Source organism: Rhinoraja longicauda, chromosome 7, assembly GCF_053455715.1.
Source record: "Rhinoraja longicauda isolate Sanriku21f chromosome 7, sRhiLon1.1, whole genome shotgun sequence".
Classification (NCBI taxonomy): Eukaryota; Metazoa; Chordata; class Chondrichthyes; order Rajiformes; family Arhynchobatidae; genus Rhinoraja; species Rhinoraja longicauda.
The window spans coordinates 77,822,605-77,848,430 of NC_135959.1; the positions used below are offsets into that span (position 1 = coordinate 77,822,605).

Below are 25,826 nucleotides of genomic sequence, written 5' to 3' on the forward strand. Positions count from 1 at the left end.
AAAAGATTAAATTATTCTATGGTACAATATTTTCCATCAGCTGCACACGGCATTGTGTTGCCATTTATGCTGGTTTCACCAGGGAATTAAGGAAATGTTGAAAGTTCATGCATGAATACTGCCCACAGTTGCCAACTGTCCCGTATTAGCCGGGACATCCCATATTTTAGGCTAAATTTCTTTGTCCGTATGGGACCGCGCTTGTCCCATATTAGGCCCGGGGGCTGCTGTAGGCCTGGACACTGTAGGCCCAGACACTGTGGGCCCGGGGGGCGCTGTAGGCCCAGACACTATGGGCCCGGACGCTGCTGTAGGCCCGGACACTGTAGGTCCGGAGGCCCGGGCACCGCCTAACGGAGGTTCCTTAGCAACCCGCCTCCTGGCCCAGGTGGCTGCCGTTGGTGGAGCGGGAACACATGGCTGCTGGCTGGGCAAGGTCACGTGGGGCGCGGGGCGGTGACGTCATCCTTTGTCCCTTGTTTGGGAGTAAGAAAGTTGACAACCCTAGTTGCAAACTGAGTATTAGCATGTGATGGTGTCACTGTTAACCCAGATCTAAGGCCAGCTGAGTTTCTATTGAGTAGAAAAACTACTTAAGATGGAGGAAGTTTGACACTTACCCTATGTTGGTGTAATTTTGATTCCCTCCACCAATTACTCATAACAAACTCTAAACATGCTTTTAGGGTAAATTGCAGCATTAAATTAAGTTAATTTTGGAATAACTGAGATGTGCAAATTGGAAGAGGAAATTCTTAACTAAAATGTTTACCAATATGAACAAATCCATTCAAAAGTATTTTGCTCAATTACGATGTAATATTCAAAACTAACAATGCAGTCTTAAATGGGAAAGAGTTTATGAAGGCAGATTTCACTAATTATGACAGACCTTGCAGCTTAGTACAAAAATAATTAACAAAGAGGATATAAAAACTGAATTAAAATTAACTGCAATTAAAATTAACTGTGGCGCCATGTTTTTTCTGACTAGGGTTTGAATGCAAAATGTAGCTTCTTATTTTTAATTTTTTGCCCTCAAATTATATTGTGGGATCTTACACATGTAAGCACATACCCTAACCGTCTGAAATTACTCTAGTGCAGACATTCACCAAGCTAAATGTTTTATCACCTACACCAAATTACACCAAATGGGCGGCACGGTAGCGCAGCGGTAGAGTTGCTGCTTTACAGCGAATGCAGCGCCGGAGACTCAGGTTCGATCCTGACTACGGGTGCTGCACTTTTAAGAGTTTGTACGTTCTCCCCGTGACCTGCGTGGGTTTACTCCGAGATCTTCGGTTTCCTCCCACACTCCAAAGACGTACAGGTATGTAGGTTAATTGGCTGGGTAAATGTAAAAAATTGTCCCTAGTGGGTGTAGGATAGTGTTAATGTACGGGGATCACTGGGCGGCACGGACTTGGAGGGCCGAAAAGGCCTGTTTCCGGCTGTATATATATGATATGATGATATGATAGCCTTAAATGGAATTGGTTGTAAGTTATTAATGAACTACTATTTTCTGTTGTCTTTTACCTCCATGCCTGCCTATCCCAAGTATTAACAGTTGAAAAATTCCTGATCAGCTTCCCATCCTCCCACCCTAGATGTTTAGTTTAGTTTAGTTTAGAGATACAGTGCGGAAACAGGCCCTTCGGTCCACCGAGTCCACACCGACCAGCGATCCACGCACACCAAGACTATCCTAACACTAACACTAACACTAACACTAACACTAGGGACAATTTTCACATTTACCAAGCCAATTAACCTACAAACCTGCACGTCTTTGGAGTGTGGGAGGAACCCGGAGATCCCGGAGAAAACTGATTTTACTGGTTTTGGATGATCATATTGAATGGTTCAAAGAGCCTACTCCTGCACCTGTTTTCTGTGTTTCTATGTTTCTAAAACCCATGCAGGTCATGGGGAGAATTTACATCCCTGTAGTTAGGATCGAACCTGGGTCGCCGGTGCTGTAAGGCAGCAGCTCTACCGCTACTCCACCGTGCCACCCCATGGTGTTATTGGAAAAAGCCAGTGCCTTGATCAGTGCACCATTTGTTAGCTGTGAAATAGGATCAGGCACAGGCTTACAAATGTAGCCTGTTCAGCATGTCAGTATGCAAAGTGACCAGCTCAGCAAGATAACAAGTGCGTCCATTCAAAATATATGAAAAAAAATAACCGCACACATTGTTCAATGTGACAGGTTTTGAGGTCAAGCTACAAAGCGATGGGCAACCTACAACTAAAAATCTCACTCGGTTCATTATGTTTGCTTCAGGTGGTGTCTGCCTTCTCAGTTCTGGGGTGGGAGTGATTTTTCAAACTGTAATGAATGCAAACCGAGCATTGGACAAATAATAAAAACGTGTTTGCTGGAAGTAACCTGACACTGCTCACTGGAGTCACATTGCGATGAGGCTCACATAATTTATCTAACAATTAGTGTTGGGTGTTGAGGGAATTATTTGAAAAATTCATAGGGCCAGCCCAACTATTGCCTCATATATCCAGCTGCATGGGGTCAAGCTTTCAAGCAGTCCCCGCGTAAAGGGCTGCGTTACTTGCGCGAAAGGAAACAAATCATCTGGTGATGCCCAGGATACTGCTTCATCACATTAGTTAGTACCTGTTCAAAACTCTAACACTGGAGCAAGTCTAAAGTATTCCCAATGGGCTGCAGCAGTGGAAGAGACAGAGTAAGCATCAGCACACTCTCTCCTTTACAAAAATCCGCTTTTTCAACCTTTAATGATAACCTGGCTCCTAAGTCAATGGTTTACCTGTTTGTGTGATGGTTTAAACCGAAGATAGACACAAAAAGCTGGAGTTACACCACGGGGTCAGACAGCATTCTCTGCAGAAAAGGAATAGGCCAAGACCTTTAACTGAAGAAGGGCCTCGACCCCGAAACGTCACCCATTCCTTCAGAGATTTAGAGATGCTGCCTGCCCCACCGAGTTACTCCAGCTTTTTGTGTCTATCTTCGGTTTAAACCAGCACCTGCAGTTTCTTCCCACATCCTGAACTGTTTACCTGCTTTGAAAATAAATGTGCTCTCTCTGAGTTTGAGTTTTAAATCCCTAGTAGATCCTCACACACCATTTTCAAAGGTTAAATAGAACATTCTTGAAAATAGTCGATTGGCTTTTTGAGGTGATTCCATATTTCAGAGTCCAGAAAGCAGCATTGTACATTTAGACAAACAAACTCCAACCGTATGGTCATAAATCCTGAAGCAGTCACGGGCTGATCACTGCCTAATTCCTTGCACCTTTGTGTGGGGTCAGATTATGGAAACTTTGTGCTCTGCCTTCCAGTTGTAAGAGACAGCTGAAATTCCAACTTCTGGCAATTTTGAAATGCCAAAATAATGTTTCATTACTCCTGCAACACAACATTCAAAACAAAAACGGTTCAATGTAAGATTTTAATGTTGGGAGCTTTGGCCATTTATCCAATAAAATCCCGACAGTGTTTAGTTGGTAAAACGATGCTTAGAAGTTGGAAAATCTAAGTACCAGTACAGGTTGCTGTTCTGCTCCATAGAGTTAGTTTTTAATCAATAAATCAATATCCAGCAGCGCTCTTTGAGTTGAGACAAACATTGTATGACAATAATTTGCTGCAGTAACCGAGGGTAATCTGGCAGTCAATCGAGTTAGCTCACCGCAGTGTCTTTTAGACTGAGCCATGGTAGCTTAAAAATAACAAACTCTGTGACAGCACGGATTGCTGGTGATCTGATCCGCTGTCTGCTTCTTGCCAGATAGCACAGCTTTCACATTATCACAGCAATGGTGCCACTGGCCCATGTTAGGGCCCAATGATTTGAAGAAAATCGCTTGCAATTCTCAATCGGTGGGGGAGGGGGAGTTCATTGTGATGGAGAGGAAGGAGGATGTGATTTACATCATAATTCCAACAAGAACAATATTACTGCTGGCTTCTTGCTATTTATCTAGCTATTGCACCTGTCAGAAAGAGCAACAACTACAGCTGCTGTCATGAGGTTCTTGTCAAAATGGTACACAACTTTAACATGGAATGATTAAATGAATTAATGAACAGAAGACAAATATGCTTATACATGGGCCACTTCTGAATTCTCCCCATCCCAGTGGAAGAGAAGTAACATTACATTTGAATGCATCTTCCTTTGATCATTTATTACCCGGCTTCTCCAGAGACTATGCTGCATAAAGCAACTGTGCCTCATATACACTTGGGTGATCTGGGCTTTCAGACTCGTAACACTGTTTAATCACCTGCTGAATAAAGCTCTGGATTTTTGACTGTACCTTTGGTTTTGCTGTCAACAATCAGAGAGACCAGAGATAGAGCAGCAGATTTCAGTTCCCCACCATCCCATGAACAGAAAATAATGTTTTAACTTTTTCAGGATAGCCAGGTCATTCTATCTGCTGGTTTTGGGTCATAAAACATGCCTCCATTTCCCTGCAGCTTCCTGGGCATTACCAGGTGCACGATGTGAATAGTTTTGCCAGTTATTAAAGGTCAGCATCCAAGTATTTCAACCTCAGAGTACGGTGACAAAGTTCTCACACTCCCTGAAAAGAACAATCACAGGGGAGCACTTATTTATTTTCAAAATGCATCAGCAACTCAATTCACAACAGGAAACTAAAAGTGGGGAGCATGGAGGATAAGAGATAAGTTAGCATTTCAAAGCTTAGTTTCCTAAAAAATAAACCTCTGAGAGTGCACCTGCAGACCCAGACTGATGAAATTTGTGCTTTTATTTTTAAATCGCAATTTCTCAAATCGATTTTCTGAAGTGCACAAATGGGTTGAGAGAATATGTGCCATGCTGACACTTAATCACATGGATTCTCCTCTGACATTCAAAATTAAACCCAGCTGTGCTTTTGCCTTCTGAAACTGGCATTCAATTCATTTTCCCCACGTAGTATTTTCGAGCATCTGTATCTTTAGCCTTTACAGCGGACAAGTACACAACTCGAATGGCTGGAGTCAGCCTAAGGTATTAGCTATGCCTCAGTAGAGAATCAATAAGATTATTGGTTCAATTCCTACTCCAGAGACAGGAGCAACAAATCTAGGCTCTACTCTGGTACCGACTGTGAGCTGTAATGACAAAAGCTCCATTTTGCAATAAAAACGTTAAAGCAGGGTTCCGGCTGCCCTCTCAGGTAGATATTAAATATCAACCACTGCTCTTTGTTAAAAGCAGGGCGGTATTTCCCATTGACTTGTCCAATACTGATCCCTTCATCGCAAGACTACCTTCTCCTTAACTTATTGATATTTTGGTCAGCTTGAGCACAATTTGACTGCTGGGTTACACGTTACACTTCAACAACAGGTACATCATAGTCATTAATGTAAACATTATAGATAGATGCTCGATAGACACAAAATGCTGGAGTAACTCAGCGGGTCAGGCAGCATCTCTGGAAGAAAGAATGGGTGACTTTTCGGGTCGAGACCCTTCTTCAGTCTGAAGAAGGGTCTCGACCCGAAACGTCACCCATTCCTTCTCTCCTGAGATGCTGCCTGACCCATTGAGTCACTCCAGCATTTTGTGTCTACCTTCGATTTAAACCAGCATCTGCAGTTCTTATTCCTACCTAGATGAATGCTAGTTTCTGTTTGCATGTGTCCACACACCCCACAACCACCTCCCTGCTTCGCAGTGTCTTCATGGATCAAGGGTATAGATCAAGGCATCATTTCTTCTCCGCGGGAATATGCATCAATGTGCAGATGCCAATATTCAATAATTGCTTGTTTAAATGCTGGACACTGGCTGTAATGCCTTTCCAGCTGTTAACCAAGTGCAGCCCTATCTGACTGAAGCTCTTTAGATGTCCCACTGCCACATCGAGGTGTATTTCAATCCCCATAGATGTCAATTTAAACATATTCAGCAACTGGTCAAACTCATAGTTATGTTAATCTTGAACCCTTGGGAAGATTTTCAAAGTCAAAAAGTATTTTAACATTCAATATAATTTAAATCAATATTATAAACATCTTAAAAAATGCGCATATACCAACAGAAAATGCTGGAAACACAGTGGGTCTGTCAGCATCTGAGGAAACAAATGGTTAGGTCTGGGTCCCTTCACAAATATTCATGGACCTGATAGCATTGTTTCCACAGATTCTGCCTGACCCACTGAGTGTTTCAAGAATTTTCTGTTTTTATTTCAGATTTTCAGTGTCTGCAGTTTTTAAATATTTTTATCATGTATTCTATGCCATCAAACCAAGAAACTTTTAAATTTTCTGTAGTTTAATTTTCTACAGTACCATATATGTTATATTACACAAAATACTCCAAATCACAAATATATGCCAATTATTTATTCAACCTATGAACAAAACCCAGAGCCTCGTGTCTTTTGGAGAAACAAGGAACTACAGATGCTAGAGTCTTGAGCAAAATACAAAGTGCTGGAGTAACTCAGCGGGTCAGGCAGCATCTCTGGAGGACATTGATAGCCTATGCACATCCAGAGGTGTTGGCTATTTCCTTTGGTTGGGAGTTGATTAGGAATTGCCAACTATCTCACTCCCAAACATGGGGCAAGGTGACGTCACCGCCCCGCGCCCTACGTGACCTCACCCAGCTAGCGGTCACATGCTCCCGCTCCACCAATGGTGGCCGCCCGGGCCGGGAGGCGGGTTGCTACGCAACCTCCGCTAGGCGCACCCAGGCCTCCGGACCTAGACGGTCCAGAGCTAAAATGTCGGAAACCTAGAGTGTCGGGACCTAAACTGCCTGGACCTACAGCGTCGGGGCCTACAGCGTCCAGGCCTACAGCGCCCCCCGGGCCTAATACGGGACAAGGGCGGTCCCGTACAGGACAAACCAATTTAGCCCAAAATACGGGATTTCCTGGCTAATACGGGACAGTTGGCAACCCTACCTCTGATGGATAATACAGAGGTTATAGTCATACAGTAGAATACCAGTTTAGGAGTTCAACTTTCAAACAAAGGTTCAAAACCAACTGAGTCCTGTGCAACAAGCTGGGACATGGGTCTATCACCGAGCAAGTAAATGCCATATCCTTCAAGCTCCATCCTGGAATCTGTAACTGTGCAGGAAGCTGGCACAAACCATCTTCTTCAATAACAACTCGATAACAGTATTTCAACGTGAAACACCAGTAGCGTTAATGTTCACGGGGCCCAAGTAATAAAATATGCCCTGGGTTGATAATTTATAATTAATCTGTGCACATGCAGTTTGTTGTAGGATGTGCATGAAATTCAAGCCCTCTGTGCATTATCACAATTCCAACGACCAGCTAGCCCTGGCACATCAACACTGGGGCCAAATTCAATAGAAGTGTTAAAAGCTCCTCATAGTGATTGTTCACAGTGGCTGGAACTAGTGGCGGATGTTTTACTGAGGAGCTGCAGAAAAACATGGGCAGAGTGGATACATCGATTTGCTGGTGGTAAGAAAATGAGAGAGATCTTCTTCCTACACTGGCCTGCAAAATAGTACGGCATCATTTGGAGGAGACAGCTTTCAAGGTGGATTAAAATCGTGTGGTCCAGGGATATCGAAGGCAGAGCCACAAGGAGTTCAATGATCTCATGTGAGTGGTGAAAGTCAGTAAGAAAAGCTGAAACTACATCACCAGCAACTCTGCCACTAATGATGCAAAGTACGCAACACCCCCACCACAAATGATATAAATCAGGACCCTAAACGACTTTACTGCGCTCTTTCACGCCTCAGGTACCTGTCACTCCTCCGAACCTCACACTGCTTACAGCTGTAACACTAGCTATTTACAGCTAGCTAACCAACAACAAGCATATCCCCAAAACACATCGTACAGTATCAATTGAACACTCTTCTCCCAGTGGTAGATCTCCTGCCTCTCATTCAAAATACTGTACGTTCAAGCCTCATTCTAGAGATCTGAATGCAAACATCTAGGACGATCTGTCTGTTCAGTATAGGGTTGCCAATTGTCCTGCATGAGCAGGGACACCCTGTATTTTGGGCTAAATTTGTTTGTCCCGTACGGGACCGCCCTTGTCCCGTATTTAGGCCCGGGGGTGTGCTGTAGGCCCGGACGCTGTAGGGCAGGCTAACGGAGTGTGTTCGGGGAGCGGGGCCAAATGTGTTTGCCTAACGGAGGTGCATAGCAACCCGGCTCCCGGCCCGGGCAGCTGCCATTGGTGGAGTGGGAAGCACATGGCCGCTGGCTGGGTGAGGTCATGTGGGGCACGGGCGATGACGTCACCTTGTCCCGTATTTGGGAGTTAGAAAGTTGGCAACCCTAGTTCATTACCAGCCAGGAACTGCACAGTTAAAGATGCTGCCTTTCAGATGAGAAATTACAGCAAGACCCTGCCCTCTCTCTCACATCAAGCTGCAAGTGTACTCTATGTACATAGGTACATGACATCACCGCAAACTGCACCATGGTACGTAACAAATGCAGCCCATCCTCACTGGCAAAGCAGGCTTTAGATGAATGAAATGGCAAAAATAATTTAAAATACTGCAGTTCTGTTATTTAAGAGCAAAACCTTTGTGTTCAAACTAAATTCTTGTGCTTAGTTTAGTCTGAAACAGCTCTCTGTTGGACCGCAGTTTTTATTTACTTCCCTGGGACAATAAGAAAAGACGGGATTCAAGTCCTCTTGTTCAGAGTTCTGCACCCCAGTACTTACTATCCCATTAGTCAACCTGAAGACACAGATCAGTGCTTGATGGGTTTTTGATTTATCAAATTGACTTATAGATCATAGATCAAATGTAGCTATAGTAAAACGACATTTATTTATCTAACATCAGCTGCTCATGACATCTCAAGGACAATACTCCAGCTTTTTAAACAGAGAGCAATGTTCACAGAGAAGCTTGAAATAAATTGAATGTAACATTTAAGCTTGCTGCACAAGGAGCAAGAATGACAAGGACTCCTCCCCCCAAAACCCCTCCTTTGTAAAACAGACTGAAGAAAAAGGCTCCATTCAACAGCACCACTTGTAATCCCTATTCACTTTCTCTTGATGAATAAAAGAAAACACAGTTCTTTGTACTCTGTGTGTTCCACGAAATGCTTGTTCTTGTTTAGTCTGCGATGATGTAAAAATAATTTTATAGGAACCGGGACTAGACATGGAGTAACTGGATTACACAGCACTGATGAATTGGTGAATGTGAAGAATACTATAAGCAACATGCAAAAACAACCAGGGCCCCATTCTCCACTTTAGGACTGTGGAAAATACGAGTGTGCCCATTCTAGTTTCAACCTCTCAGCTAATTAACTTGCACCCAATAAACTACCAACCTTGAGTGAATCTGATGTTTTATCCCACTGAATTAGTTATGCTACATTCAAATGCCATCTTTAGACATGAAACTCAATAAGTGTCATAAAGTATTGATCCAATATCATGCCGTTGAAGAACATTCTTATATTGTTCCAATACATGTGAGAATGTACATTTATTTCAAAGTAGCATCAAATCAAAATCTGCACCAGATATGAAAAGCTTCCTCCAGTCAAATAAAAGTGAGTAAGGTGACTGAATGGATTGAAGATCTTCCAGCTCTTGTATGTGTCATTACTTTAAGAGACACCACCGTGCCTTTAACACAGTGTGTCGCTTGACAGGGGCAACTTGATTTGTCTAGCTAACAGGAAAGGTCACTGCCGTGTCAAGTTTTATGCAGTCCCTTTCTGCTTCTGGGGGATTTCTCTATGCCGTGAAACAAAGGCGTGGTGGGTGCCTATGAATATTCCTAACACTGGCAAGTTTTTTTTAATCAGCTCACAAAGGCTAACCTTCTATTGGTAAGCATGAGAATATAGTATTCACCTCCCCCACACCCCTCATCAATAAGGCCACTTATCTGCAATGGAAGGAGCGAGCTCCACAGTAATTGTCCCACATTGTCCACAAGCCCTTCAAGCACGACAAGGAATTCTTTAAACTGGAGTGTCTTGATTTAATGAGCACAGATTCTCGGGGCCATGATTGCCTGCTACAAATGTGAGCTTCAAACGTTGCCCGTGGCAAAGAGAAAGTGTGCGAGGAGAACACTCTCCACTTCCCATGACTTTAACAACACTCCTGCATTTTCCACCACTCTCCCACAGCATCACGTGCTACCAGAAATTACAAACTGACAATATTTTCACTGTGGTAAAAGCGTTTGCACTTTGAAATCAAAAGTAATAGTACTTCAAACTCAAAAGCATTGTTTGGATTCTATCTTTTCACGTTTTGATGGTGAAGCTTGAGGGTTGGGGAAGCCATGAAACCAATCATCCCTTAACATAAATAGTGAATGCTAAAGTAACGTCTGAACACAAATAAAAAGGAACGTCCAATAACTTTCAATGTCTTATATAAGCATTTTATAATCACTTTACTTTAAATCATCATCACTTAAAAATCCAGGACAAAATGAGCCAGTGTGATGGTGTCAGCTCAGACTGCAGGTGATTTACATAAAGGGGCAGCTATGCAACTGTATCATTTGCAGTTCTCCCCAGGAGCTCGATAGTGGGCAGGGATTTTAAAATGACATCCGGAAGAAGAAGTGGTGCAAAAATACACCATTCCAGGTTTCATTTACCCTAAGGTTCGCGCCAATAAGAACAGAAAGCCATGTGGTGGAAGGTTTTTTACAGTATTTGTACGGGAGGTCAGCCTATATCGCAAGGGATTCAGGGCCATTTGCAGGTTTTGGATAATGGGTTTCAGATGAAAGCTGAAAAGATTGTGAGATAATAGATTCACATGTGCTGCCATGGACTGTGCGAGAATGGCTTCAACTAAAAGCCCATTATCCTACAATCCATGATATCACATGTGAAAGCTGTGAGTTTGAAAGTATATCTGGCTTCTCTTCCCAGTGGGAATTTCAGAACCTAACCAAGCAGAGGTCAAAAACCATTTGATCCAAAATCTCTCCGCTCTCTGCAAATGCACTGCCTCTACTCGCTCTTCTGCACTGTCTCTATGACAGTCCTATCTACTATCTACCTCATTGGAGACACTCGGACTATCTTTGATCAGACGTTACTGGCTTCATCTTGCACTAAACATCATTCCCTTTATCATGTATCTATACATTGTGAATGGTTCGATTGTAATCATCTCTTGTCTTTCCGCTGGCTGGTTAGCACTCAACCAAAGCTTTTTCACTGTACTTCGGTACACATGACAATAAACTAAACTGAACTAAAGCTAAAACGACACGCAAATGAAACCAGAATTGCTCAGTTGTTGTTCTTTGGATGATACAGTTGGAATTGCGTTGATTGATAGCTAAACAAGAAAGAGATGTCAAAGATAAACACAAAAAGCTGGAGAGAAGGAATGGGTGACATTTCGGGTCGAGACCCTTCTTCAGACGACTGACGAAGGGTCTCGACCTGAAATGTCACCCATTCCTTCTATCCAGTGGTGCTGCCTGAATTACTCCAGCTTTTTGTGTCTATCTTCGGTTTAAACCAGCATCTGCAGTTCCTTCCTACACACGAAAGACATGCCACCACACATTTATAATGTGCCCCTTCAGATGTTTCGGTTGAGTTTTAAGCTAGAAGGACAAGGTTCATTAATTGTTCCTTCCACACAATGGTCTGTTTAGAGCTGTAGACTTTTATCACCAGTTCGCCAATGTTTTACACATGATGCCTCCACTCCTTTTCTGTCAAATGGTATCCGTCATGATCTTGGTTTGGGAAGCCTTCCATTCAAATCTGCCTCCCAGTTGCTGGGTTAAATTTGGTGAGCTATCAAGGGTGAGCAAGGGAGAGCAAACGAGAAGATAGAAAACAAAATGGCGGCAAGAGAGGTGTAGGAGGAATGGCAGATGCTGGTTGACACCAAATATAGACACAAAATGTTGGAGTAACTCAGCGGGACAGGTAGCATCTCTGGAGAGAAGGAATGGGTGACGTTTCCCAGGAAACGTCACCCATTCCTTGTCTCCAGAGATGCTGTCTGTCCCACTGAATTACTCCAGCATTGGGTGACGTTGGGTACCCTGGGAAACGTTGCCCATTCCTTCTCTCCAGAGATAGACAATAGACAATAGGTGCAGGAGGAGGCCATTTGGCCCTTTGAGCCAGCACCGCCATTCACCGTGATCATGGCTGATCATCCACAATCAGTACCCCATCCAGCCTTCTCCCCATATCCCTTGACTCCGCTATCATTAAGAGCTCTATCTAACTCTCTCTTGAAAGCATCCAGGGAATTGGCCTCCACTGCCTTCTGAGGCAGAGTGTTCCACAGCTTCACAACTCTCTGAGTGAAAAAGTTTTTCCTCATCTCTGTTCTAAATGGCCTACCCCTTATTCTTAAACTGTGGCCCCCTGGTTTGGGACTCCCCCAACGTCGGGAACATGTTTCCTGCCTCTAGCGTGTCCAATCCCTTAATAATCTTATATGTTTCAATAAGATCCCCTCTTATCCTTCTAAATTCCAGTGTACACAAGCCCAGTCGCTCCAGTCTTTCAACATACAACAGTCCCGCCATCCCAGGGATTAACCTCGTGAACCTATGCTGCAGTCCCTCAATAGCAAGAATGTCCTTCCTCAAATTTGGAGACCAAAACTGCACACAGTACTCCAGGTGTGGATGCAGCCTGTCCACTGAGTTACTTCAACATTCAGTGTCTGTCTAGCTTCAATTACACCTCCTCCGGGCAGGTTGGAGACCACAATACATGGGGAAACATCAGGACTCTGTGCTCGGAGCTGTTCCACACTGCTAGGAATTGGACTGCATGAGGGAGAAAAGCCAACAGCCCTCAACTTGAAAGGTCGGCACTGTTAGATGCACAAACAGCCAAAGTCAGAGTGTGGAATACCTAGTACGATACGATATGACACGATGCAACTTTATTTATCCCAGGAGGGAAATTGATCTGCCAACAGTCATGGAAACAAAAAATACATTATTATTTTGCAAGCAATTTATTCAACATTACATTTGTTGATTTAAAAGGTTACTGCGAATTTAACTCATGCTACATTGCAACATGAACCCAATAGGGTGGAACAATCTTATTGTGATAATGGTTCTTGCCATACCTTGAAAACTGTGTCGACACAACCTGTAGATAAACTCTATGTGACAACGTACAGAATATCTCTTTAAATTAAGGATGATGTACTCTAGGCCGTGCTGTCTCAGAGCCAATAAGTCTCTGAAGACATTCTCTGTCTACGGTAAGAGCATGTGTGGGCTCAAAATTTAATTCCCTCAAAAGTATTTTTATATTCTGAGAATCGAAGTTCTACCTATTAATGGATCAGAGTGTAAAATCTCAATTTGCATATAGTCGCTTAGTCAAAAATGTGAAGTAAATTGAACATAAATTAATTAAGATTAAAAACTATATTCAACTCATGCACTTTGTTTTATAGACATCCTTAATTGGCCTGTCGAGTTAGAGATTGATTCAGTTCTATTTTGAATAATTCCCCTAAATTACTGCTTCTTTAAATAATAATGTCCAATCGTGCAAATAATGCAAAGGTCAATACAGCCACATTTTTGACTATTGTGTTAGCCAACTATTAATGGAGAATTCCCTCTCTCTAAAGATCTTTGCTACGCTGCAATAATTTCACATTTCTTATCCAGTTGTTTTAAGATTGAGGTATTGCTATGCTCAATTATCAATCAAATTCCTCTTTATAAGGATGTTTAACTTTTCAAGTAACAAAAACATTTTTTGAAAAGTTCTGTCATTTGAAAGCAAATGCTGGTTTACAAAATGGACACCTGAATTAATTATGGAACAGCACAAACCATGTCATTGTTTAACTGCACCTCCTAAAGCAGCTCACCAAAAACTACAAACATCAAAATCTCAAATTCTATTATACAGAACCAATGTTTTTTTTTGGCTGGGAAACATCTACATTCAAACGTGAAATATCACTGATTTAAGGAATATTGCAATCTGATCATTTGGCATTATGGATTTCAAAGACGAGGGATGGATTTTTGAAGGATTCGGCGAAAATAATTCAATATGAAAATTAGCCCTTTTCAATCCAACGGCTTTCACTGCTGATAACTGTCCAATCGCAAATAGACGCAATGATATTAATGACCCGATGATTGCCGTGCTGGCTCCAGTCAGGCAGAATGCACTGTTTTAAGCAGGAGGTCATCGGTTGGTTAGTCGATGTCTGCATTCACTGAGATAATGCCAGTTGACAGTTTGGACTACAGTGTAACTAATGAGAAAACACACCACGCTGCTGCACAATGGCTGGTTTAAAAACTATGATGTACATGAAGCTATTCGGTTTGACTACAAACCATACTCCAGTAAACTTAGTAAAGTACCGCAGTCAGGTGATGCCCTACTGATGAACCTTGCCGTTTTACAAGAAGAATCGTTACTTGGTAAGAATCCGCAGCAATTTTCCACTTGTCTGCTTCAATAAAACATGTGTTTGTCAAGCATTTTTAGATCAAAGGCAACAATATAATGTTTGTAAAACACAATCTGCCATTGATATCATGTGGCTGCCTTTATGTTGCAGTTAACAAGATTATGTTTGCATTTACTCAATTTCTGTACTACCATCTGTGGTGGATGAATGAAGTAATTGCCACCCTCAGCAACAAAAATAAATCAAAATCATCTGAACTTCAAATCATCTGAACTTGACAATACAGTAACTCCTACAAATCTTGTGGATAACCAGTGATTGGTCTACATGAAGGGTCTGCAGGATTTTATTTGCTGCAACAGTATTTCTCAGACATTGTTTTCTGCTAACACACCTGGCTTTGAGTCAGAAGCTGTGAGTGCAATTTCACTCTAGAAATATAGATGCAAAATTCAGAGACTGTGGCAGATGGAAGTGCTGTTTTTTGGATGAGATATTGGACCATGTTCTGTCTGCTCTCTCAAGCACATATTTCCAGAAAAACACTCCCAAAAATCAGGCAAATTCTTCGAAATATCCAGGCCAATACATACCGCTGAACCAAGCACAACAATCATCTGATAACAGTTGCAGAATTTGCGGTGTATAAATTGCAGCAAGTGCCCGACATCACAACAGTAACTACCTTCCATTAACTTGTTTTCAAAATGTCCTGACACTGATAAAGTGGTGTCTTCCTTCTATATATTCTCATTTTTGCACTTAGCTTTCCTGTACAATTTCAGTTATCAATGTAATGAATATTGCTAAATGTCAAATGCAGCCAGTTGCATTAAAATCTACTTATGAGATCAATTTAATTAACACCTAGACATTTCTATTGTGAATTTTTTTATGAACTTTATGTTCGCACATTAGTTTCTACTTAAAATTCTGGCGATGCTTAATAACATTTCTTGTTGCGAGCTTCTCAATGAGACAAAGGTTTTGGACCTTAATCGTATAAAGACAATATTTATCATACTGTTGACCAGAAGCATGGTATTAAATGAACTTGTGTAAGATGGTAGCCTCAAGTCTTATCGTATTAAATGCTTCTGTTTGAGCCAAATTTAGGTTTGTTTTTCATAATTATTGGAAAAGTTTTGGATGACTTGTTCATGCCAGGCACCAAATTTTAGGGGAGGGTTTAACTCCCAGGTTTGGTTTTGTGCAGCTATTTGGACTTACTTAATTAAGTCAGATGCTATCAGACGACACATTTGCAGAGAGCACTTCAAAACGCTGCATGAACTGAATGCTGTCATAGCGAGTCGTCATCATCCAACTGTAAGCTGAACTAATGAGTTCGACTTGTTGACCCAAAGCATTTGCATGTTCCCTCATTTCTCGTCCCTGAGTCAGAATCCTGTCCTCCAAGAGCAACAAAAGAATTGCAAATTAATTAAGGTGTCGTAACCAGAGACTGGGCAAGGCTGGGGATAACTGAAAGGCCAATTTCATCATCTTAATGTTCGAAAAGAAATTCAGATGTAGGTCCCTTACAATCAGAGAAAGGTGAATTTATAATGGGAAACAAGGAAATGGCAGAACAGTTAAACGAGTACTTTGGTTCTGTCTTCACTAAAGAAGACACAAACAATCTCCCAGAAATACTAGGGGACCGAGGATCTAGTGGGAGGGAGGAATTGAAGGGAATGCACATTAGTCAGGAAATGCTGTTCGGTAAACTGTTGGGACTGAAGGCAGATAAATCCCCATGGCCTGATGGTCTGCATCCCAGAGTATTCAAGGGGATGGCTCTAGAAATCGTGGATGCATTGGTGATCATTTTCCAACGTTCTCTTGACACTGGATCAGTTCCTGTGGACTGGAAGGTAGCCAATGTAACTCCACTTTTTAGGAAAGGAGGGAGAGAGAAAATGGGGAATTATAGACCAGTTAGCCTTACATCGGTAGTGAGGAAGATGCTGGAGTCAATTATTAAAGATGTTATAGCAGTGCATTTGGAAAGCAGTGACACGATTGGTCAAAGTCAGCATGGATTTATGAAGGGGAAATCATGCTTGACTATTCTTCTGGATTTTTTTGTGGATGGAACAAGTAGAATGGATAAAGGAGAGCCAGTGGATGTGGTGTATCTGGACTTTCAAAAAGCCTTTGACAAGGTCCCACACAAGAGATTTGCGTGCAAAATTACAGCACATGGGATTGGGGGTAGGGTATTGACACGGATAGAGAACTGGTTGGCAGACAGGAAGCAAAGAGTAGGAATTAACGGGTCCTTTTCAGAATGGCAGGCAGTGACTAGTGGGGTGCCACAAGGCTCGGTGCTGGGACCCCAGTTATTTACAATATATATTAACGATTTAGACAAGGGAATTAAATGCGACATCACCAAGTTTGTGGATGACACAAAGCTGGGTGGCAGTGTGAGCTGCAAGGAAGATGTTATGAGGCTGCAGGGTGACTTATCTTGGTTGGGTGAGTAGGCAGATGCATGGCAGATACAGTGGAATGTAAATAAATGTGAGGTTATCCACTTTGATGGCAAGAACAGGAAGGCAAATTATTATCTGAATGGTGTCAGATTGAGAAATGGGGAGGTGCAATGAGACATGGGTGTGCTTGTACATCAGTCACTGAAAGCAGCTACAGCAGGCAGCCTTCATTGCGAGAGGATTTGAGTTTAGGAGCAAGGAGGTCCTACTGCGGTTGTACAGCGCCCTGGTGAGACCACACCTGGAGTACTGTGTGCAATTTTGGTCTCCTAATTTGAGGAAGAACATTATTGCTATTGAGGGAATGCTGCGTAGGTTCACCAAGTTAATCCCTGGGATGGCGGGACTGACATATGAGGAAAGAATGGGTCGATTGGGTTTGTATTCCCTGGAATTTAGAAGGATGAGAGGGGATCTTATAGAAACACATACAATTCTTAAATGATTGGACAGGCTAGATGCAGGAAAAATGTTTCCGATGTTAGGGCAGTCCAGAAGCAGGGGTCACAGTTTAAGAATAAGGGGTAAGCCATTTAGGACTGGGACGAGGAAACATTTTTTCACCTAGAGAGTTGTGAATCTGTGGAATTCTCTGCTACAGAAAGCAGTGGAGGCCAATTCACTGGATGTTTTCAAGAGAGAGTTGGATTTAGCTCTTTGGGCTATAGGAATCAAGAGATATGGGGAAAAAGCAGGAACGAGGTACTGAGTTTAGATGATCAACCATGATCATATTGAATGGCAGTGCTGGCTCGAGAGGCCGAATGGCCTACTCCTGCACCTATTTCCGATGTTTCTTTGTTTCTAAAACAACTCAACTAGTTCAAACCAGCTTGTTATAGATTCTGAAGTAGGGTCTTGACCCAAAACATCACCTATTCCTTCCCTCCAGAGATGCTGTCTGACCTGCTGAGTTACTCCAGCTTTTTGTGTCTATCTTTGGATTTAGAATTGATTTGAGGACCAGACTCAACTCACCAACAGGGAATTAATACTCTCATTGACATCCACAACCTCAGGAGAATGTGAGAAGCAATGCTTCTGTACTATTAATGGACAGGCAGCGGAAGCAAAATGCTGCAAAATACATCCATATCTTACTATTCATTGCTTCATTCTAATTGTAGCTGCCTGGTCTCAAATATTGTATCCTGAATCTAGCTGCTCATTAGAAGAAATGAAAGAAAATTTGAACTTTATATCAAGAAATAAAAAATAATGCTGCATGTTTTAATGTCATTGTACCATTCTGTTTGTAATAGAGTTAGATAACCACTTATGAGGTATTTGCGCAGTAATCAACCAGAACCAGAGTTCTTGCCATCCATTCATAGAAACATAGAAAATAGGTGCAGGAGGAGACCATATGGCCCTTCGAGCCAGCACCGCCATTCATTGTGATCATGACTGATCATCCACATTCAGTAACCTGTGCCCAACTTCTCCCCCTATCCCTTGATTCCACTAGCCCCTAGAGATCTATCAAACTCACTTTTAAATGTGTCTGGGGATAAATCTGTTGTCGAGCATTATGTATACATCCTTCACTAATCTTTGCATGGATAAGAGGAGCAAAGGGAAACTCTAAATTGTTCTTTTTTTTTCCAAAGCCAAACATTATTTTAGAATATGGTTCCCTGTGTTGAAATCATTAACCCTGGTGACCCCGAATATCAAAACACCAGAACTAAAGATTTTTGCTGAGATTCTGAAACTGAAATTCTTGGGCAAACAATAAACGTTAGGATTTCTTAATTCACAGATTCCAGGTATTTTACAGTAAATTGCTTTTGGTTACAGATTTCTTACGTTTGCATGTTAATTCCTTTTGTGGTCAATCTCAGCTACATTTTTTTTAAATTGCCAAGACCAAAGGCAATAATTAGGCTTTTCCTTTACAATTAGCGATTGAATAGACAGCAATTCTTTTCGAATTTTAACAAGGATTGAAATTCAGCGTGCAGCATTTTCCTGCCGAGACTTCCGTTTACACCTGAAGTGATTAACGTGTGGAATAAGCTGCCATCCATCTTGGCTCTATGTTCCTCTTTTATTCCCTTAGCACATTTATGTACAAGGAAATCATCCTTTTTATCTTCCAAGTTTGTATAAATGCAGAGAGCTATTAACTCAACATGAATTGCCGAAAGAAAATAACAGCTGATTCAACAAAAGAAAGCTGCCTGTACACAATGTTTCAGATCACCACGGCAAAAGATGGAATTGATCGTGGCAGATAAATTCAAACGAATGTGGCCGGGTACAAAACAGAATGCAGTGAAAACAAATATATCAGAAACCATGGGTGATGTTTCGGGTAGGGACCTTTCTTCAGACCCGAAAGGTTACCCAGTCCGTCTCTCCAGATGTGCTGCCTGTCCCGCTGAGTTACTCCAGCTTTTTGTGTCTATCTTCAGTAGGGGTGCCAACTATCTCACTCCCAAATACGGGACAAGGTGGCGTGACCTCACCCAGCCAGCGGCCACATGCTCCTGCTCCACCAACGGCGGCCGCCCGGGCCAGGAGGCGGGTTGCTACGCAACCTCCGTTAGGCGGCGCCTGGGCCTCCGGACCTAGACTGTCCAGAGCTAAAATGTCAGAAACCTAGAGTGTCGGGACCTAAACTGTCGGGACCTACAGCGCCCCCGGGCCTAATATGGGACAAGGGCGGTCCCATACAGGACAAACCAATTTAGCCCAAAATACGGAATGTCCCGGCTACTACGGGACAGTTGGCAACCCTACTCTTCAGTGTAAATCAGCATCTGCTTTTCCGTCGTTCACATATCAGAAACCATAAAGTTTCCATATTTTGTTGAAGAATTGAATGAGATTTTGCTGGTTTTTATCTACACAGGAGTTTTCAGCTTCAGTGCGGCTAGGTTTTGGATTTGCCACGTATGCACTGGAATCCAAATCTATAAGCCGAACCCTGCCAGTGTTCTGGAAGAACTCCACCACTCAACTCCACATGGAGATCAATAGTAGAACAAGAGTCCATGGCAATGTCCCATATCTCAGATCCTGTTCCTGTCAATGGAAATTGTAGCATTGTATCGAAGAAATAGGCAATAGTGAAGGTCATCTCCCTTACGTAGGAAGGAACCGCAGACGCTGGTTTACAACGAAGACAGACACACAATGCTGGAGTAACTCAGCAGGACAGGCAGCATCTCTGGAGAGAAGGAATGAGTGGCGTTTCGGGTCAAGACCGTTCTTAAAAAAGGCTATGGCCCTTCTTTATTATTTGCATTTGGTTTCATATTTTTGATCACTTGGAACATAAAACAGTACAGCACAGGAACAGGCCCTTCAGCCCATGTCTGCGCCATGATTGTTTTAAGTGTTTTCAGTGGTTTACCCCTTTTCTCATTGAAAAATATTAATAATATTCAACCAGTTTATAATTATTTCATTTGTGTACATCCCCCCCAACTCACGGCGAGACGTCTGCTCCTGAGGGCTGTTCCAAACTCAAACAATCCACAAGCCAGAATGTGGCACCTAGCAAGGTATTTATATAAAAACATAGGTCAGCCATGACCGAGGAGGGCCTTAACCTAACTAGGCCAACTATGACCAATGTGTGGATAAACCAGGGCGTTTAACCCAACCCTTCAGATATCTGTGCAAGATGCAAAGATATTGTCTTGAACTAAGTTCCCACATGGCAGAATATGCCTGCACACTTCACCACAACCTGCTGGTCTCCTGCACACGGTTTATACCACCAATCACATCTTCCCATCTACACCCCTTTCCACCTTCCACAGAGACGTCTCCGTCCGCAACTTTTTCGTTCACTCATCCCTTCCCACTCAAACCACCCCTTCCCCAGGTACCTCCCCCCACAACCGCAGGAGATGCAAAACATGTCCCTATACCTCCCCCGTCAACTCCATCCAGGGACCCCAACAGTCCTTTCCAGTTAGACTTAGGTTCACACGTAACTCCTCCACCCTCATCTACTGCATCTAGTGTTCCTGATGTGGGCTCTTGTATATCGGTGAGACTAAACACAGACTCAGCCACTGTTTCGCTGAATACGAATGCTTGGTCGGCCTAGGCCTATGGGACAGTTGCCAACCCATTCTCAGTCTGACCTTTCTGTCCTGGCCTTCCTCCCAATGTCAGAGTGAGGCCACAGGCACATTGGAGGAACAGCACCTCATATTTCGCTTGGGTAGCTAACGCCCCAGCGATACCAACATTGAATTTTCTCATTTTACCTATTCGTCTACCTATTCCTTCACCTCCCGCACCCCCCATGTCCCTATCCTCCACCCTTGTTGTTTTACCTATTCCACAGTTCTCCACATTCCTCTTATTTTCCTCTTGAGATCACACCTTCCCTATCCAATCCAAGCACCACCCTGTCTGAGGTCATTTCTGGCCAGCCCTAGTTGGTCCTGGTCATTTCTCGTCACCAGCTCTTCATCCCTCCCATCTCCTATTTTCAGCATGAAGAAGGGTCCCGACCCAAAATGTTTCCCGTCCTTTTTTTCCAGAAATGCTGCCTAGCTCATTGAGTTACTCCAGTCTTTCTTCGAGCTGTCCATAAATTGGGTGTTCATATCCTAGGGAGGACCTACAATAGTTTTTCAATTATCTGTCCATCTGGAACTTGGACACTGAAATCCAGCAAAGCTGGGAGAAGGGTTCTACTGTTGATCAAAGACTTGTTGAGACCTTACTTGTATGGGTCTCTGTTGGCCCATCACCCCATAATGTTGTTTGATGTCCTTGCCCCTGTTCAGCACCTCATAGATCAACACCAAATCCATCTAGGACAGCAAAATCAGCTTTCTGGATCCAAGGACTTGGACGAACAAGTAAGAAGATAATTTTATTTATTCACAAAATGCTGGAGTAACTCAGCAGGTCAGGCAGCATCTCGGGAGAGAAGGAATGGGTGACGTTTCGGGTCGAGACCCTTCTTCAGACAAATAAGAAGATAAGTTTTGTCAGAAGTAAATATGACAATTGCCCAGTCCAGTAAATTCCAAGTTGAGAGGTCTGAACAAGTTGATATTTTCAGAGATATCGAGATTGAGCAGTTTTTGATTAGTAAGCGTGTCAAAGGTTATGGGAGAAGGCAGGAGGATGGGGTTGAGAGGGAAAGACAGATCAGCCAAGATTAAATTGGGCAGAGTAGATGGAGCAAATGGCCTAATACTGCTCTTATGTCTTATGAACTTATGAAAAAGACCAGGTGAACTTTCCCCATGTGCTAGTCAATATTAATCTCTCAAACAACACCAGTAAAAAAGATTTACTGAGCCATTATTTCAGCCATTTGGTGCTGCATATATAAATTAGCTGATATACTTTCTGCAATATGAACATGACCACATTTCAATTGAAGTTCACTGACTGTAATCACTTCCAATCTCTCTGTCCAGTGGCATGAAAGGTTTTGAAAGGGCTTTTCTAATTTTTCTTTGTGCTCACGGTTCATTACATTTTCCTTATTCTCAGATAAATACAGTAAGTTGCAATACTTACATATAATGTAGTAGTTCTCATGCTTTCTGAATTCCAGTCCCCAGAGGTTCGGGCTGAATTCCTGAAACTTGATGGTAAACTTGACATCTTGATCTGGCTTGTTGCAATTGAGTAAAGGTGTGGGGCTGAGCACAGCGTTGCAGTTGTCTGCTTGATCTTTTGACACCAGATATAGTTTAAAGTATTCATACTGTCCAGTAATCCTGGAGTCCACCTTGGGGCAGATAATATCAAGTTTGTCTCCTATTTGTGGGAACATCACAAATCCTTTACTAGGTAGAAACCTGAAAATAAAAGCACAAGAGTGGAACACATCAATAAATATCACATCACTTGCCAAAGAGCACAAATATTCAGTTTCACACATTTTTTTGTGCCAGGAAGTTGGAACTTGATAAGTAGTTGGCTGCAATAACATACTACATGGTGATGTGGTATCAAATGAAAGCAAAGGAAGATCTTTTTTATTGATCTTTCTTTGTTGGACAATTTCCCTTTTAAACTATCAACTCCACAATCGTGTTCTAAAAACATAACTTCGAAAAAACAAATGACTTATTTTCCTGAATTCTAATTGCCATGTTATTAACTGCACTAAAAAGAGAAAACATTGAAGTTTATTGGAGAATTTGTAATATGTTTAACATTATAACAGGTTCCCTTTAGAATGCATGTTAAGCTTAAGGTACATAGTTCACCAGATGTATGTTTGGTTAGAACAGGAGGTTAGAGCACAGTCATAATAAAATAATTACAAGACGTTTTACAAACTGTTATAAAGGTCCAGTGTTGTGCAATTTATTTTATTCAGAAAAGGACCTCCAATTTTGGAGGTTGATTTGTCTTGGGGATTTATACTTATAACTTTCATTTACCACATTCATATATCGACACCATCACGAATTCTTGCTCTTAGATATATTTGCTCCAGTTAATACTCAGAAGCAGCTCCTCAAACTCACAGTGGCTAACACAATACTCCGAGGCCCAGAGCTAAGAACCTTTGTCCCGTGAAGCTGATAGATGTATACACAGCATCTAACCAAAGGTACACAGAGCCAAACATGAAACATGAAGGACCAACTTGCCATTAAGAAGCATGTATACTAGTCATGGGGACCATGATCCCACCGACGAGCACCAGACCTTTATCATCAGCACCATCACGGACCTCACCAATTCTGGCGATCTATCCTCCAATGCCTCCAAGCTTATAGTTCCCCAGCCCCCCACGGCCCGATTCTACCTCCTACCTAAAATCCATAAACAGAACTGTTCTGGCAGACCTATTGTCTCTGCCTGTTCATGTCCCACCGAACTTATTTCCACCTACCTCGACTCCATCCTATCCCCCCTGGTTAAATCCCACCCCACCTACGTCCAAGACACCTCACACGCTCTCCATCTCCTCGATAACTTCCGGCTCCCAGGCCCCCACTCCCTCATCTTCACCATGGATGTCCAGTCACTCTACACTTCCATCCCCCACAAGGATGGTCTTGAAGCCCTCTGTTTCTTCCTCGACCGTAGAACCAGCCAATCCCCATCAACTACCACTCTCGTCTGCCTAGCAGAGCTGGTTCTTACCCATAATAACTTCTCCTTTGACTCCTCCCACCCTCCAAACCAGAGGCGTAGCTATGGGCATTCGCATGGGCCCTAGCTATGCCTGCCTCTTTGTCTGGTACATCGAACAATCCCTGTTCCGGACTTACACCGACCCCATCCCCGAACTCTACCTCCGCTACATTGATGATTGCATTGGTGCTACCTCTTGTACCCATGCAGATCTCACTGGCTTCATACACTTCACCTCCAATTTCCATCCTGCCCTTAAATATACCTGGACTATCTCCGACATCTCCCTCCCGTTTCTGGACCTCACCATCTCCATCACAGGAGACAGACTAGTGACTGACATCTACTATAAACCCACTGACTCCTACAGCTATCTTGACTACACTTCTTCCCACCCGGTCTCCTGCAAAAAGTCTATCCCCTACTCCCAAATCCTCCGTCTACGCCGTATCTGCGTCCAGGATGAGGTGTTTCACACTAGGGCATCAGAGACGTCCTCATTCTTCAGGAAACGGGGCTTCCCCTCTTCCATTATAGATGAGGCTCTCACTAGGGTCTCTTCTACATCCCGCAGCTCCGCTCTTGCTCCCCCTCCCCCCATTCGTAACAAGGACAGAATCCCCCTCGTTCTCACCTTCCACCCCACCAGCCAGCGTATCCAACAAATCATCCTCCAACATTTCCGTCACCTCCAACGGGACCCCACTACTGGCCACATCTTCCCATCCCCTCCCCTCTCTGCATTCCGCAGAGACCATTCCCTCCGTAACTCCCTGATCCACTCGTCCCTTCTTACCCAAACCACCCCATCCCCGGGCACTTTCACCTGCAACTGCAGGAGATGCAACACCTGTCCATTTACCTCCCCCCTCAACTCCATCCAAGGACCCAAACAGTATTTCCAGGTGAGACAGAGGTTCACCTGCACCTCCTCCAACCTCATCTATTGTATTCGCTGCTCCAGATGTCAACTTATTTACATCGGCGAAACCAAACGCAGATCGTTTCGCTCAACACCTTCGCTCAGTCCGCCTCAACTAACCTGATCTCCTGGTGGCTGAGCACTTCAACTCCCACTCCCACTCCCAGTCTGACCTTTCTGTCATGGGCCTCCTCCAGTGCCATAGTGAGGCCCACCAGAAATTGGAGGAACAGCACCTCATATTTCGCCTGGGCAGCTTGCAGCCCAGTGGTATGAACATTGACTTCTCCAACTTTAGATAGTTCCTCTGTCCCTCTCTTCCCCTCCCCCTTCCCAGTTCTCCCTCTATCTTCCTGTCTCCACCAATATCCTTTGTCCCGCCCCCCTGACATCAATCTGAAGAAGGGTCGCAACCTGAAACGTCACCCATTCCTTCTCTCCTGAGATGCTGCCTGACCTGCTGAGTTACTCCAGCATTTTGTGAAATAAAAGTCATTTATAATTGATCTCTCCTATAAACTAACTTGCAGGTTAAAGGATTTTCTGACGGGGTCTGAAAGGAACCATCTCCTCTCGTTTATCTCTATTTGACTTGAGAGGGAATAGCACCCGAAATTATTAACCTCACATGTAAAGCAAGTTGTCTTTGCTATTTTGTAAATCAGCAATTATATGCAATGAAGCAGGGATACAAATTTCACTCTTCTGCTGCATTGTTGTATCCTGAACTTGGGTGGCTCCTTCTTTTTGTGATGCCCTCTAGTTTTACATAACACCAATATCTCTGCACTTTTTCAAATGTGACCTCTATTATTCCGCTGATTTCAAATCATCTAATATTGATGGTTAACTTTTGGGAATATTCCTTCCTGTTTCTTTACTTTTTGTAAAAAAAGAAAATTCTTAAC

At 43.0% G+C, this 25,826-nt stretch overlaps 1 protein-coding gene across 2 annotated transcripts in view; it reads right to left on the bottom strand.

Moving 5' to 3' along the window:
* LOC144595396 (ephrin-B2-like) overlaps nucleotides 1–25,826 on the bottom strand; it is a 66,551-nt gene that overhangs the window by 13,802 nt on the left and 26,923 nt on the right. For both annotated transcript variants that reach the window (XM_078402900.1, XM_078402898.1), the window contains exon 2: nucleotides 22,419–22,702. In XM_078402900.1, coding sequence (XP_078259026.1) covers nucleotides 22,419–22,702 — 284 coding nt within the window. The remainder of the gene's footprint in view (nucleotides 1–22,418; nucleotides 22,703–25,826) is intronic.